This window comes from Rhinopithecus bieti, unplaced genomic scaffold (assembly GCF_001698545.2).
Source record: "Rhinopithecus bieti isolate Rb0 unplaced genomic scaffold, ASM169854v2 scaffold_81617, whole genome shotgun sequence".
Lineage (NCBI taxonomy): Eukaryota > Metazoa > Chordata > Mammalia > Primates > Cercopithecidae > Rhinopithecus > Rhinopithecus bieti.
In genome coordinates, this window is record NW_016841754.1 from 1,300,463 (window position 1) to 1,317,591 (window position 17,129).

At 40.2% G+C, this 17,129-nt stretch overlaps 1 protein-coding gene across 1 annotated transcript in view; it reads left to right on the forward strand.

The window, feature by feature from the left end:
• The window catches only part of NEB (nebulin), a 236,581-nt gene that overhangs the window by 172,138 nt on the left and 47,314 nt on the right, over positions 1-17,129 (forward strand). Inside the window, 12 exon segments of the mRNA XM_017866068.1 lie at positions 243-353; positions 4,708-4,812; positions 5,451-5,555; positions 5,800-5,904; positions 8,690-8,794; positions 8,959-9,063; positions 9,673-9,777; positions 11,102-11,206; positions 12,558-12,662; positions 14,909-14,928; positions 14,930-15,011; positions 15,681-15,788. Of these exon segments, the coding sequence (XP_017721557.1) occupies positions 243-353; positions 4,708-4,812; positions 5,451-5,555; positions 5,800-5,904; positions 8,690-8,794; positions 8,959-9,063; positions 9,673-9,777; positions 11,102-11,206; positions 12,558-12,662; positions 14,909-14,928; positions 14,930-15,011; positions 15,681-15,788 (1,161 nt within the window).

Here is a 17,129-nt window from a genome sequence, read left to right on the forward strand (position 1 = left end):
TTTAAGGGGAAATTTACCATTAACTCACTCGAGCCGGTTATCACCTGCTTAATGTGCCTCCTGTGGAAGGTGCTGAGCTTCCTTAAATGACAATTGTTTTTGCTTCTGCCTGGGAAGACATCCAGGACGCATGAAAGCCCTGCTCAGCTTACACATGCCAGACATTTGAAAGACAACATGACATGAATCCCATAAGTGATTAATCAACTTGTATTTCTCTCTTTTTTTTTTTTTTTTTTAAGTCTAATTACCTGTACACTGATAAGGCAAGGAAGATGCGAGACAAATACAAAGTGGTGCTTGACACTCCAGAATACAGAAAAGTGCAAGAACTGAAGACACATCTGAGCGAGGTAAGGACACTTTACTTGTCACTAAAGTCAACCAAATTGACCAGTACAAACTAAATTACTCCACAAAGTTCTTAGTTCCTCTAGTGATCGCTGTTCAGGCAACTGTGGCAGGTAAAATATTTCCCCTCTTAACTGTGGAATGGCTACTATGTCAAGCAAGTCAACCAACTGTACTTTACCTCAGTTTACTTATTTTGCCCCCTTTTGGTAAGATAAGCATATTCATACTTGCTCTTTCTATGTCTAGGGCTGATGAGGGGTTTTGCATGATTTTATAGATTAGAAAGACCTTCTTTTTTCTTTTCTTTTTTTTTTTGAGATGGAGTTTCGCTTTTGTTGCCCAGGCTGAAGTGCAATGGTGTGATCTCAGCTCACTGCAACCTCCGTCTCTTAGGTTCATGCAATTCTCCTGCATCATTCTCCAGAGTAGCTGGGATTACAGGCATGTACCACCACGCCTGACTAATTTTGTACTTTTAGTAGAGACGGGGTTTCTCCATGTTGGCCAGGATGGTCTTGGACTCCTGGCCTCAGGTGATCCACCCGCCTTGGCCTTCTAAAGTGCTGGAATTACAGGCATGAACCACCACGCCTGGCCTAGAAAGGGCTTCTTACTTATTATTTTTGTTGTCTCTAAACTTATTTCAAAATTTTCATTAATTCCTGCTATCAGGAGCCCTGAACATGGCAGTGCCATTGGAGAAGTCTTCAATGGCTCCCTGCTCTGCTGCCCACTCAGTAAAAAACAGACTACTTAGTTTCATGTTCATTTGGCATTGAGGCTCCTGATATATTGCAGTTATTTGTGAATAGATCTGATTCTCTCACCTAGCATGCTGTTTCCTTGATGATTGGACCCCATGTTATTTATGTGTGTCCCATAGTGCCCTGGCCATAACAGATGTGCATGTTTGCCAAAGGGCATTTCACAAGTGTAAATGGTTGCTCTTCTTATAGGTCAGTTGGCCATTCTCATTCTACTGTCTCTCTGGTATTGTAGCTCCATTCAACAGTTTGTGCATTCACCATTCTGTATCGTGGCTTCACCCAGCTGAGCATTGGCTTCCAGGCCATTTCATCCTTCTCAGTAGCTCTGATGGCTGCTGATTAGGAATCTTATGCTCTTAGCGATGCCCTGAAATACCAAATGTCACCCTCAGTGGAGGGGATATGCAGCTTCCTATGCTCAGTGAGCCAGAGACAGAGGATCACTAACTCTTCAGCTTTTGCAAATGCAACATTGAGCCCATTTGCTTTCTAAAAGCTTCACTGTGTTATTTCAGCCAGTGCTCGCACTTAGACTGGAATGCTTATGTTATTTTTATCCTAGTAAAGTTGTGCTTTTCCACTCTGGCTCAGTATGAGAATCACCTGTAAAATATTTAAAAACCACCCAGAGAGGGCCCTGACCCCTAGTTCCACACCAGACTCTGATTCTCTGTGTCTGGGCATCTGTATACTTTTAGATGCTCCACAGAGATTCTGTTTAATAATATGCAACCTGTGTTGAAAACCACTGCACCACATCTCTCCTCCAGCTACCAAATAATCATAATCGTAATAATAATAAATGGTAACTTACAGTGCTTCAGAGTAAAGATAACTCTGAAATACCTTTACTCTTTTTGGCTTTCTGGGTTCAGAATTATCTAAAACTTTAGTTTCTCCTCTTCTCAATTCCCAGGGGGATTTTGTGCAAATTGCGCATCAGCACTGAGGAAGAAGAATGGATATTTTTCAGTAGAGCAGTTTGCACCACATTTGCCTCTCCATAAGAATGACCCAGACCCAGATCACATAAGAGTGATCCAAGCCACTCCCCTGAATTCAGAAGGGTTGGGAGAGAGCCTACGAATCCGTTTTTAATAAGAACCGTGGTGGGAGTTAATACCAGGAAAGTTTAGAAAACATTGAGTTAGTAAAAAGTGTGATGGCCAAAAGAAGTTACTGATTTTTGACTTGTCTTTCAATTGTATAGATTCTTGACATATACACCTTTATAGTACTAGGAAGCAGGCATGTTGTCCCAAGAAGCATAAGCGATGCATACCTAAGTACAGGGGAAATATAATACACAGAGAAATGTATAATTCTGCAAATGGCATAGAGGCCATGCACAGTGGTACATACCTATTGTCCTAGCTACTTGGGAGGCTGAGACCAGAGGATCACTGCAGTGCAGGAGTTTGAGGTCAGCCTGGGCAATATAGTGAGACCCTGTCTCTAAAAATAAATACATAAATAAAATTAAAATAAGAAAAAATGGCTTGGGGAATTGGGTTTTAGTCCCAGATTTACTTCCAGTTAGCTGTATGACCTTATGTAATTCACAACTTTAGCACCCTAATTTCCTAAACTGAAGAATTGGACTAAATGATGATTTGAGCTCATTTTAACCATAAAATTATATGAGTTGTTGATTTACTTTACTCAAAATTTAGCTTGTAAGAAACATTAAGTTTTCATTTAGTTTATCTCTTTCCTCTCAATAGTAACATGAAAAAATCAGCCCCAAACCCACGAGTTATACTTTGTTTTAACTTGCAGTGGTATATAATTCGGATTTAAAGAAATTGACGTGTGTGTGTGTGTATGTGTATTTCTTACATTTTATCTGTTCAACTGGTATTTATATCCATGATTAGAATTTATTTGGTTTCCATTTGTTCTTTCTCATTTGCCTCATTATATTAAATTCCTTCAACATTTATTAGGGAACTATTATTTTTTAGGCCCTTTGTCTGAGCTCTAGTTGATGAAAGGATCGTACCACTGAACTGCTGTGCCCTAGTCTTGGAGAAGAAACAGGCATCAGTGTGATAAATGGTCTTATATAGGAATAGTCAAGACAGCACGGACTCTTGGAGTTTTCCAGGCAAATAAGAGGGAGAAGAACATTCAAGGCAGGAAGGACAGTCTGTGAAAGCAGCCATAATGAGTTCTTGTAACTGGGAGTAGTTTACATAGCACATGGGGGGTGTGGCAGGACACTGGGAAATGAAGCTATTACAGAAATATGGGTTGGAGCCAGGTTATAAAGACTTGTAGGTGTTATGTAAATGCCCTTGGACCTTATGAAAAATCATTGAAGAATTATTTCTATGAAGAATAGATTTGAGCATTAAAAAAATATGTGTCTCAGACTTTTGAAAGATGTGTGAATCATGTGGAGTGGTCCAATAGAGGAGTTGAGCAGGTGGTTTCGACATGTAGAAAATAAGATGGAAGGCTGAACTAGAGCAGTGGTGTTGGCAAAGAATCAGATTTCAAAATATCACAAAGTGAGGAGCCCAGGATTCATGAGCATTTTGATGTAGGAATAAGGGAGGAGCCTAGGATGACTCCCCGCAGTTTCTGACCTGAGTAACTGGGATATCAAAGAGTCATTTAGCAAAATAGAGAAAATAGGAGAAGCAATTTGAGATAGAGATAGAGGCAATATAAAGAATTATACATTGAACATGGTAAATCACCCAAATTCAGAAAGTTGCAGAAAACTTGGGTCTGGAGCTCAGGAAAGACACTGGATATGTAGATTTGGAAGTCATCAATCTCAAAGTGATGTTTGAGATCACAGGTACAGATAAGATCACCCCAGGAGAATGTCTTGGGTGAAAGGGGCCAATCTTTCACCCCAGCTAACAGCAGCCTTTGCATGAGAGCAGAACCACAGAGGGAGGCTGATGAGGAGGCCTAAAAGACAGGAGGCCACCTAGGGAAGAATGGTGGAATGGAAGCCAGAGAAAAGAGTTTTCAGGAATGAAACACTGAGCAGCTTCAGTTGCTACAGAGAAGTGTTCGTGGCAATCATGAAGTCCTTGGTAGTCTCAATGAGTGTGACTTCATTGGTGTGAGTAGGGGGGAGCCAAACTATGGTCTTGAGAAATTAATCAAAAGAGAGGCAAAGAAGAAACACAGGCAACTTGGCTGAGAAAAGAAGAATGAAGGCCATTGGCTAGAGGCTGGAAAAGGCTTAATTAATGACGGGAGGTCTTGAGTCTGTTTGCAGGTGAAGACAGGGTTGGGAAAACAAGAAGGATGGAAGATACAGAGGAGAAGGGGACAATTGCTGGAATAGGGTACTAGAAGGGACAACTAACTGCAAGTGGGACCAAGAACACAGCAGGAGGCTTGAATTTTGGACAGGCTAGAGAATGTCTCTTGTTTTGACACAGGGGAAAAGAGAAAAGGAGGGTGCAGGAGGTAAATAAAAGCTTGGTTTATTGGGAAGAAACTGCAATAATTGCAGTGGGAGGGCTCCTACCTTTTCTATGTAAAAGCAGTGAAGGCATCTGCAGAGAACATAACATGCTCATGAAACAGAAATGATGGTGATGACTTCGTTTATGTCTAGCTGGTCTACAGAGCTGCAGGCAAGAAGCAGAAGTCAATCTTTACTTCAGTTCCTGATACTCCTGATCTTTTAAGAGCCAAGCGAGGGCAGAAGCTTCAGAGTCAGGTAAGCTCAGAGGTTCATAAACCTGCCACTCAAGCATCACAGGGGGTCACCTGGCCAGTGGCAGACTCACACACTTGGTTGTCCTGGCTGCAACCTCATGCCCACTAACACTGCTCTTGAAGAAGCAGTTCTCTTTGGGGCCATGATCATTATGGTTGTGTTTTACTCAGACAAGGGATGCCATATCTTCTTTCCTAAGTGTTATAAAACTTGTGAAGTCTGTGAACTTAAACTAATGAAAATAATTGCTTGATCATTCTGTAAGATCTTCCTGTTATCCACAGACAAACGAAGCTATATTTCATGCATTCAAGCAAAAATGAGGGGAAAATATGTTGAGGGGTCTATCAGAATCCTCTCACTCTTCTGTTAGCATTCTTTATCACATAGCTTTGCTTGGCTCATACTCAGCAGTAGGCATATTAGATAACTGGAGTATGTATATGTGTTTTCAAATATGAGACACAGAGAGAAACAAATGAACACAAGCACATATAACAAAAAAACAAGCAAACAAACATCAGGACAGTAAGCAGATACCACCTTCCCGCTGAATGGTTAGAAATGAATGAAGTGGACTGAATGCTAAATACTAAATGCTTTATCTCTGTGACACCTCACTTTCTTCTCTTATTCAGTATCTGTATGTTGAACTTGCCACCAAAGAGAGACCCCATCATCACGCTGGAAACCAGACCACAGCCTTGAAGCACGCTAAAGACGTGAAGGACATGGTCAGCGAGGTAAGATAGGAATTCAGCACTGAGGCACTGGGTAAAAGGAAAAATACTTTGTGAAAACCTTCCCCTGCTACCTCTGATCAGAGAGTTCATTACTATAAATGGTGCTCAGCATCATCAAAACACAAAAGGCAGAGCTATTCACTTAAAGTGTGTAACACATTGTGCCCCTCCACAAGACCTGTGGCTTGGTTGGGAATTGGGAAGACATTTAAACTTGTCTCTCTCTTCTGTATTTATTTCTCAGAAAAAGTACAAGATTCAATATGAAAAGATGAAGGACAAGTACACTCCAGTTCCAGATACGCCAATCCTCATCAGAGCCAAGAGGGCTTACTGGAATGCCAGCGATGTATGCATCCTTTCCTTTTTTCTTCTGTTGTGATAGGGAGAGCTGAGGTTGAAGTACCTAAGAAACATAACATATTTCAGCCGTATCCATAGTTCTAAGTCATGGCCCAGGAAAAAAACACACTTTTTTTTAAGGAGGAAAAAAAAATGGCCCAAAGAATACCAGTCAGGCAAAATAGCTGAGACATACCAGAAGCCTATTCTTCTCAATTCTCTCCTGAGTAAAAATATGACCCTTTCTTGTAATTCTTCAGTAGCATTTTCTGGGGATACTTGACAGTTTACTTATCCATAAAATTATGGTCTTGGAGTCAGCCAGACATGGATTCAAATCCTGATGCTATTACTTGCCTGCTGTATGATTCTATATCATTTGTCTAATTTTTCCGAGTCTCTTTTCATATATGTGGAATGACAATGAAAATTGTGATAATTAAGTAAAACCAAACAAGATAATGTATATGTGTCTAGCATGCTGCTGGGCTCCTAGTTGACACTCAGAAAATGTTTGTTCCCTTTCTTTTCTTAATTGCATATAGAGCATGTGAATGATGCATGACACAGTGGTTAAAATTAGGGAGGACAGATGTTCATTTTCCATATCACACAATCGAGGGCAAGGCTGCCTTTTAATGGTGATAATCAGTTAATGAAGATGTGAAATAGTGACTTCAAGGTAAATAGCCAGTCCTTACAGGTTTTGTGTCTCAGGGCCCAACCAGGAATTCACTGTACCCATTACCAGAGCCACACCCCTAGAGGACTAGACATGTTGGGACTTAAACTGAGCCAAAAATCAAGCCAACTTCATGACCCCCTCAACTTAGCAACATAACTCTAGGATTTCAAGGCATCTTAAGGTAATTGCAGTACACCCTAAGCAGAAAAGAGAAGGTACAGCAAATGTGAACAATATCTCAGTTCCATAATTTTGTTAGGAATATTTATTTGGAGCAGAGAAGAGCCTACTAGTTAGAAAAAGGCAATGCCAGTTAGTGCTTAAAATATAAGCTGGGGCCAGGCACGGTGGCTCACGTCTGTAATCCCAGCACTTTGGGAGGCCGAGGCGGGCGGATCACAAGGTCAGGAGATCAAGACCATCCTGGCTAACGCGGTGAAACCCCATCTCTACTAAAAATACAAAAAATTCGCCAGGCATGGTGGAGGGCGCCTGTAGTCCCAGCTACTTGGGAGGCTGAGGTAGGAGAATGGCATGAACCCAGGAGGCAGAGCTTGCAGTGAGCCGAGATTGTGCCACTGCACTCCAGCCTGGGCGACAGACCAAGACTCCATCTCAAAAAAAAAAAAAAAGTATATATGTGTGTGTGTGTGTATATATATATGTGTATATACACACACACACACACATATACATACATACATACTGGGAAAAAATCATATACTCCCCTCAAAATCTACCTTCTAGGATATTTTTAGTTTTCATGTGACATCCTTCATCATTATCACTTCAAAGCTACTGTTGAATATTTATTTGAACCAAGCTGAATTAATATCTTACGGCAGTGACCACACATGGTAATTGGCCCTGGGATTCATCATGCCCCACTAGACAGCGCCATCCCTAGGGCTTTATCAGTAGAAATTCTGATAACTCTGATCTTTACAATAGTCTAATGTAACAAGGGTGGTATCTGGCATTTAATTCAGTGTATTAACCGTGGCTAGCCCCACAAGTAGATCTAAGCAATCTTATGATCCATCTAAAAAAACAAAATTACAAAGTCAAAGAAAAGACACCTTTCATTGTGTGTTTGCTGAGCTACCCAAAAAGAAAAGAAATGTTTGACGTTGAAAATAGGTTGTGCAGAGAAGCACCCATCTTGTGTAGATTAGATAAATCTTCTATGATATTCTCAGTTTAGAATCAGAGCTGTTTTCTCTTGAAATATCACAAAGATAAAGATTATAATGAAATAAAGTTTTAAGACTGCTTAGTGGAGAAGGCATTTTTTTTTTTTTTTTTTTTTTTTTTTGAGACGGAGTCTTGCTCTGTCGCCCCGGGCTGAGTGCAGTGGCGGATCTCAGCCTCACATTGCAAGCTCCGCCTCCCGGGTTTACGCATTCTCCTGCCTCAGCTCCCGAGTAGCTGGACTACGGCGCCGCCACCTCGCCCAGCTAGTTTTTTGTATTTTTAGTAGAACGGGGTTTCACCGTGTTAGCCAGGTGGTCTCGATCTCCTGAGCCTCGTGATCCGCCGCCTCGGCCTCCCAAAGTGCTGGGATTACAGGCTTGAGCCACCGCGCCCGGCCGAGAAGGCATTTTAATACCAGGAGTTAGAAGCTAGACCTTTTTCCCTTTTCCAGGTACATTAGTGTATCTTGGGCTCAACAATGTTATGTTTGTTTGGGGTTTTTTTTCTCCCTCTCAAATGAGCTTTTGGTTTATGTTTTACATTTTAAAAAACCTTTAAGTAGTCTTAGATTTACCAAAAAGTGTCAAAGATAGTACAGAGTTCTCACATGCCCCACACCCAGGGGAACACCCCTATTTGTCCTGTTGCCAAACACCTATATCACCATCGTAGATTTGCCATGACCAATAAACCAAGATTGATACATTATGATCAGTTAAATTCCATAGTTGCTTTGGATTTCATCAGTTTTCCTAATGTTCTTTTCTCTTCTAGGGTCTGAAAAAAGCTTTAAAATTTTTCCTAAATGTATTCATGGGAAAACCAAAGAGAGAAGACAAGAGAGTTCAAGCGTAAAAGAGCTCAGTTATTTAACTTGGTAGTTTTTTGTAATTCATGTGCTTTTTCTTTCTAGCTACGCTACAAAGAAACATTTCAAAAGACCAAAGGAAAATACCACACCGTGAAAGATGCCCTAGACATTGTCTATCATCGCAAAGTCACAGATGACATCAGTAAAGTATGTCCCTAAATATTTCTACTTGTGTTGGGCTCTATAACTCACCATATAGATACACATATTTTTTAGCAATCTCCCTCTTCTGAAGTTCTCCAGAGAGAAGAAGCCATATTTACATTAACTTTGGGTAAGACTTACAGCCGTCTTTGTGTTTTTTATAACAGATAAAATACAAGGAGAACTACATGAGCCAGCTGGGTATCTGGAGGTCCATTCCTGATCGTCCGGAGCATTTCCACCACCGAGCAGTCACTGACACAGTCAGTGATGTGAGTGTTGACATCTTCTGTTTTCACATATAAATTCATATTCCCATTTAAGCTCTGAAATCAAACACTTCATAAAAACTGAAGAAACACTTGGCTAGATTTTAGATTTTGTGTGTGGATGTTTAAATCATAAAACTCAATTGCTAAGTGAGTGAATTTCAACTTGGGAGAAAGAAATGTATATTCAAATTTATAAACCTATTTTTCTCCTAAATGTATGATACCATATTACAGTACTGGAAGTGATATATATCATCTAGGAAATAGCCTATTTTTGATCCATTGAAGTGACAACTTCATGAAGCAATTAAGACACATAACAATGCTCACTTAGAAAGTTCAACTCTGTGTATGAAAATACAGCTGCTAAGCTAATGATATACTCTCTAGGAAAGTATGCTTGTTAAATTTGAATTGCTTTAATTAGTATTAAAAATGGAAAACTTCCATATGTTATAGAACAATATACCAGAGGTCAGTATTACTGGAAACTTCTTTGAAATTATACCTCAAGGGGTGGGGCTTCTGTTTGTTCCACTTGTATAGATACTAACTTACTGCTGTTTGGAGATGGCTTCTTAGAACTCTTTGATGTTCTTCTTCTCCCAGGTAAAATACAAGGAAGACTTGACTTGGCTTAAAGGCATTGGTTGCTATGCCTATGATACCCCTGATTTCACTCTGGCTGAAAAGAACAAGACTCTCTACAGCAAGGTATATATATTCAAGGAGAATTGGCCACATCCATTTGACACACACCTGTACCCACAGAGAGAATTAGCACTGAGGAAATAGTCCTTCACGTTTCCATCCGTATCATGGCTTCTAGACCTTATAGTTTGAGTACATGCTGAATTGTTCACTCCTAGGAAACTCTTGGGTATTAACCTCATTGACTGAAGGCATTTGTTTGAATTTGATGAAAAGTCATCTCAGTTCAGCCCCTCATGATTCTTCTAGAACTCTCTCCTTATTAATATGTCTCTGGATAGTTTCTCCTATTAAAGCTGATATGATAGCCAATATAAAGTGAGGTTATTTTAATCCACAAATAATGTATGACATGAGGCAAACCATCTAGTTTTTATGGCCTCATTTTCCTATTTACAAAATAAAGCAATTCAATTCACTTGCATTTGATCTGTACGAGATGATCCAGCAAACTTTTTCCTGAAAAATGCCAGGTAGTAAATAAAACGTCTAAGAAGATGTTGTGGGCCAAATTCATTCTAGGGCACATTCTTCTTTGTTTGTTACAACACTATGGAATGGTGAAACCCATTCTAACTCATGAAGCTGTTTAAAAACAGGGTCATACCCCACACCTGCTCTTAGAAGATTATGATTATCTGATTAATTGCTGGAAAACTATCTTCAAATTAATGTACTAAAAACCTTCAAGTGCACATGAAAATACTTTCAAAGTTAAATAATAATTATATTTAAATAATAATTATAATATTTAGATTTTTGCCCAATATGGAAAATAAATCTATTCAGCATCCATTCAATGGGAGCGTTTTCTAGTGTCCACTTTTGGGCCAGTTTTCAAGACATCTAGGCAGTTCTACCCTTCATTGCCTTGGAGGTAGAATAAACAATCAGTAAATATGTGTTAGCTTGGCTGGGTTCTGTGGCTCACGCATGTAATCCCAGCACTTTGAGAAGCCAAGGCAGGGGGATAGCCTGAGCCCAGGAGTTCGAGACCAGCCTGGGCAACATGACAAAACCCCATTGCTACAAAATATACATAAATTAGCCAGGCGTAGTGGTGTACCACCTGTAGTCCCGCCTACTTGGGAGGCTGAGGTGGGAACATCGATTGAGCCTGGGAGGCGAAGGTTGCAATGAGCTATGACTATGCCCTGCACTCCAGTCTGGGCAAAAGAGTGAAACCCTGTCTCAAAACAAACCAACAAACGAATATGTGTTAGCTCTATGAATTAATTATCACAATTATATGATATGATAAACAGCATGTCTCATTCTTAAGATAATCATAGCCTGCTGTCAAGTAACCATGTTCTGTTTTTTCTAGTATAAGTATAAAGAAGTATTTGAAAGGACGAAGTCAGATTTCAAGTATGTTGCCGACTCTCCAATCAATAGGCATTTCAAGTATGCAACTCAATTGATGAATGAGGTATGTATGAATAAACTGCTCCAATTAAGCCTATTCAATTCCCTAAAGGAAGTCTCAGAGTTTTTTTTTAATTAAAGCCCAATACACAGAATGACAGGAAAGCCGTCCTAAGTTTTCATTTTAACTAAAGATTTGGAAAAGACTCTATAATGTCACCGTCCAACAAGCTCTGCCAAACTACAAATAAGAACAAGTGAAGTGGTGGGAGAGTCCTGCAAACATCAGCACAAACGCAGGGCAGCACAGCCCTGTGGGTGACAATACCAGGGAGGTAAAGGATTTTCTTGACTGTCGGCGGAACTCCCTTATATAGAATATTGTATAGATTTGGGAGATGCAGAAGTTCAAGGTTAATTGAGTATCCTCTACTAAGGCACCAAAATGTCAGTGATTAGAAGAGCTATGCTGAAGGAATAGTTGTGATTCATGCTTCAAAGATATTGCCATTGTTACTCCCACATATATTGGTGCACAGAAGTATCCATTTGCACCCCAATTTTTTCTTTCTATTTTATCCAGCCTTTCCTGTAACCATCTTTTCAATAAGTTAAATTTAGCTCAACATGGCTAAAATAAACAAGCAATGAATTTATTTAGTTTGGATGGTTTTATAATATTGGGATGGCTTTGTAGTTAAAGTTGTATTTAATTTCCTATTTTCAGATTTTCACAGGTTTCCATAAGTTCAAAATCACATGAGAAAATTAGTACGATGTATCTAAAATGAAAATGTAGCCAATGGTCTATTTACTTAAATGTATGACTTTTTGTTGTTTGTTGTCTTTACATTTGATTGTTCACTTTCAGTAGATTTCCAGACTGGACAACCCTGAAGAATTACTGCCAGTAGCTTCCTATGAATATAATATCGATATATTTTGTTTCTGTTTTTCTATTTCATGAAGAATTTCCAGGTCTCCTTTATAATCCAATACGTTAATAGTATTAGAAGACTATTACAAATTTCTCAGGATGTTTTAGCATCAGTTGCTTTGAGATTCTCACAGCCTTAGATAGTAAACCTGTAGCTTATCAGTACCCTATTTTAAATATACTGTTAAATGCCATAAAACCTAACATTGCTAATGGCATCATATGTAAAGATGGAAAATGGGCACAAGGAACTCTAATTTCAGTGTCATAAATCTAACCTATCCCACACTCCAGCCTTCTTCAGGTAATCTTCCTCCACTTGACTCTCTTTGCTTCCCTGTTTTTATTGACTTGGGTGTGTTGGGAGCCTGCCACTAGAGATGACATGTTGTGGCCCTCTGGAGTGTTTATCTTGATACATTGCTGTGTAAGCCTTGAAGTTGTACTCTTGCTATAATATGCTATGATGTTTGAGCAGAAAAAATACAGAGCTGATTATGAGCAGCGGAAAGATAAATACCAGCTGGTAGTGGATGAGCCTAGACATCTGCTGGCTAAGACCGCAGGCGACCAGATCAGTCAGGTACTGTGATGGGGCTGGCCGGTGGCCCAGGCAGGACTGTGCTCCCGGTTTCTCATGAGATGTTGTCCCGTCTGCTGCAAGGATGTCATAGGTTCTGCCTATGATATTGGGCTGTTCTGTTTCAAAGTATCTGTCTAGCCACCCAAAGAGCCTATCAGCTATTTGAGTGCGCCAGTCCATGCTCTGTGTTCTCACTTGTGCTGTGGTGAAGATGAAAGGAAAAGCTGGGTCCTCCCATCCTTTACTCTTCTGGAGAACCTGTTTAAAAACTGCAACTGTAAACTGCAGATTGAGTTGCAAAAGCAAAAAACAAGTGAACAAACAACAGCAACAACAAAAAAACAAAAATTAATGGAAGGAAAGAAGACATAACTCCTTACTATATATCTTTCTATTCCAAACATGTTGTCTTTTCTATAAAGCTATTTTGGTGGTAACATAAGTGAAACTAGCTGTATCATACCCTATTCACAAGGACTATGAATGGTCAACCACAAGCATTGCAGTCATTCTGCTTGGCATTATGACGTATTTGATGTCTTCACCCACACATATGTGAGTACATAAAGTGTGTATGCCTACATCTCTTCACTCAGAGGTGACTGGGATATAGAGCCGTGTTCTTTTCTGTCTTCATAAGTCTCTTTTGTGCTTCACTGCTCTTTGCATGGACAGAGAAAATATAAATCTAGTGCCAAGATGTTTCTGCAACATGGATGTAATGAAATTCTGCGTCCAGATATGTTGACTGCTCTCTACAATTCACATATGTGGAGCCAGGTAATGTCTGATGGGATGTGAAGAAGGAGGTTTAGAAGTCTTGGATGCATTCCCTTGTACGCTTTCATTGATGTCCTCTCCCACTCCCTGCCCATGCTGGCTTCACATGGTAAAGCTACGTAAATATTCATTCCTTGTAAATGACCTTTGAATGTGGCCAAAGGTGATGGAACAGGGGTCATCTGTACATCATTTGACACTTTCAGAACTCTTAATAAAATTAACTGATTCTTTCAAGTGTTATTTCCAAATTGGTATAACATTAATTTATACTTTTCGGTATTGGCCTCAAAGAAATAGATTCCTCAGAGATTGAAGATAGTAAGTAGATTAAACAGCATGTAAAAGGTCTGAATATTTAATGTTTTCATCTAATGTGTCCCTTGTTCAATTATCACTACAACTGTTGCAGGGAGATGAGGATTACCGTGCAGCTCTATGAATATTGTATATGTTCATGGCGCCTCTTGACTTTGATCCTGAATTGCTAGGTTATTTCCAGCACATCTGATCCCACACACACTGGTTAACAGTGTCTCTGATAATAACGCCTTTTTAGGAGGCCAACTGAAGCATGCACTTTCCAGCACATGCTGAAAGGTAAATTTGACACAGCAATAAACAGTGATAATTGGTAACTACCAGACACAATGTTAGTAAAATACCATTTTTCCCAGACAAAAAAAAAGTTAATTGAGCTTTTCTATTAGCAACTTGTTTTGTCATTTTAGTTTACCATGAAATCAATATGTGAAATGAGGAGGGTAAGCTCTCCCTATAAATATCCTGTTTGCCTGAACTTCCTCCTTTGTCCTTATATGATCCTCAAATAGTTGTGCATGAAATTTTATGGTGCTCTCTGTATCTGTCCTGCTTAAAACAGCTTCTGTGCATGAAAATAATTATGACTTGAAAATTGCAAAAACAAATGAATTTTTTAAAATGATAAATACTTCAAGCCATATATACTCATTCTTTATTTTACATCCCTGTTTCATCTTTGATATGGAGAAATGCCTTTGGAGATTGTACATGTTCAATACAATATGTTGTGAGTAAAACAATATTTGTCAGACTCCAGAGAACAGGTTCTAGTCCTGCTCTGAGATTTGGTCTAAATGTGCCCTTGGGTCAGTCTCGTAACCTCTGGGGGCCTCCGAGTACATGTGTATAAAACATATTGGAACTTAGGAGGCTGAGGCAAGAGAATTGCTTGAACCCGGGAGGTGGAGGTTGCAGTGAGCCGAGATGGCACCACTGCACTCCAGCCTGGGTGATAGAGCAAGACTCCACTCAGAGAAAAAAAAAAGGAAATTAGTAGTAGTACTATCATCTGCTCTCCATTACACTTTTGCTATCAGACACAAATTTATAGTAAACATTTTCAGTTAGGAATTAAAGAGAAAGCTAGATACCATCTCCCACTCTGGTGTTTCAAGAGCTAACTCTTCTCTTCCACAATTTAGATCAAATACAGGAAAACTATGAAAATCAAAGGACAAATTTACCTCAATTGTGGATACTCCAGAACACCTGCGTACTACAAAAGTCAACAAACAAATCAGCGATGTAAGTGCAAGAAACACTGAATACCTTCTCAAACTCAGGGGGCATCTGCAGACATCGAGGGGCATTTTAAATTGTCACAAAGTCTTGGAGACTACTGCCATTTAGTGGGAGGGAGGCAGTGGTGTGAGATGCCCTGTTATGCACAGGATTCTCCTCCCCACTGAAGAATTTTTGTGGCCAGGCATGGTGGCTCATGCCTGTAATCCCAGCACTCTGGGAAGCTGAGGCAGGTGGATCACTTGAGGCCAGGAGTTTGAGACCAGCCTGGCCAATATGACCAAACCCCATCTCTACTAAAAATATAAAAATTAGCCAGATGTGGTGGTGCACGCTTGTGGTCTCAGCTACTCAGGAGGCTGAGGCGTGATAATTGCTTGAGCCCGGGAGATGGAGGTTGCAATGAGCCAAGATCACGCCACTGCACTCCAGCCTGGGTGGCAGAGTGAGACTCTGTCTCAAAAAGAAAAAAAAAAGGCATTGTTGTGACCAAACTGGCAGACATACCAGCTGGAAACAGTGAGGTCTTAGCAGAGAGCATGAAAGCACCTGTCAAATTCACAGAATTCTCTTTCCTTTATAACCACTCAGAAAAACACTTTGCATTTATATTTTGATATTATACATTGAGAACCATGACATGATGTCTTTCTGCTTTTTGATCTCTTTCAGATCCTTTATAAATTGGAATACAACAAGGCCAAACCCAGAGGCTACACCACAATCCACGACACGCCCATGCTGCTGCATGTCCGCAAGGTTAAAGATGAAGTCAGTGATGTAAGTACTAGAATGGCTTAGCAGTCCCTCTCATCTTGGCCTCCTTCTAATGTGATGTAACAAACCCTGGTTTACATACGGTGATACATTACATAGATAACCCAGTTATCTATTCCTGTGTAACAACCACCCTAAAACTTAGTGGCTTAAAATAACAGTCATCTCTTTTGCTCATGATTCCGTAAGTTGACTGGACACAGTTGAGTAGCCCTACTCCCCATGCTGCTGGCAGACACCTGGGGCTCAGTCAAGCCAGAACATCCAGGTTGCTCACCCCCATGGCTGGTCATTGCTGATGGCTGTGGGCTGGGAGCTGGGCTATTGTGTAGATGAGACAGGAACCCCTTCATGTGGCCTCTCCACATGCCTTGAACTTCTCCCCAGATGGCTCTCCAGTGGGCTTAAACATATCCTGAGGTACTGATTTTTTAAAAATGAATTTCCATGACTTTCTCCTGAAGATACTGATTAGTAAACTGGTAAAGAAGGTCTATGGTGAAGCCAGGAAAATTGTGATTCCTATGATCACGTTAGTAAACCCCACTATGGCTCCCTTGGAACAGTTTACTTTGGCCTTAATCACATTAAAACCTAGGATCCTTCCCCAACGATTAATGAGAAAGCCCAGATTGAGGCCCTGGACCCTGAAATTTAAGAAGAGCAAAAGTGGGTGAAGCTGTAAGTCCCAGGCCCAGGATGGAAAAACTGCCTGTTGGGCCTGCAGAGGCTAAGCCTTCCCTGTGCCTCTCCCTCCTATCCAAACCCACATATACAAAACTTGCTAGGTATGTCTCTAGCAATGACAATATACGGTTCCATATATTTTTAAAAGGTAGAATGATTGCTGTATCCATCAGTTCATTCATTTATCAAATATTTATTGTCTATGTCCCTGACACTAGGAATGAGATGATGGATGACAAACAGTCTTTGCCCTTAAGGAGTTCTTTTTAATGGAAAGAATAGGCAGATTAAAAAAAAAATTATAACATGACATGATAATAGCTAGAACTGCGGGAGCATAGAAGGACAGCAAGACTAATTCTGTCTGGGTGAGCTGGTGGGAAAAGGCTTCTCTTCCATCAGCAGTTATCAAGATGTTCTGAACGCAGGATTTGCCGATTTGGGGAAAGGAAAACCTGAATAAATAGCTGTCCAACTGGTCCTTTCAGCACAAGCACAGAAACATAAATTATATGGCAGGCTGGGCACGGTGGCTCGCACCTGTAATCCCAGCACTTTGAAAGGCTGAGGTGGGTGGATCACCCGAGGTCAGGAGTTCGAGACCAGCCTGGCCAACATGGTAAAACCCCATCTCTACTAAAATACAAAATTAGCTGG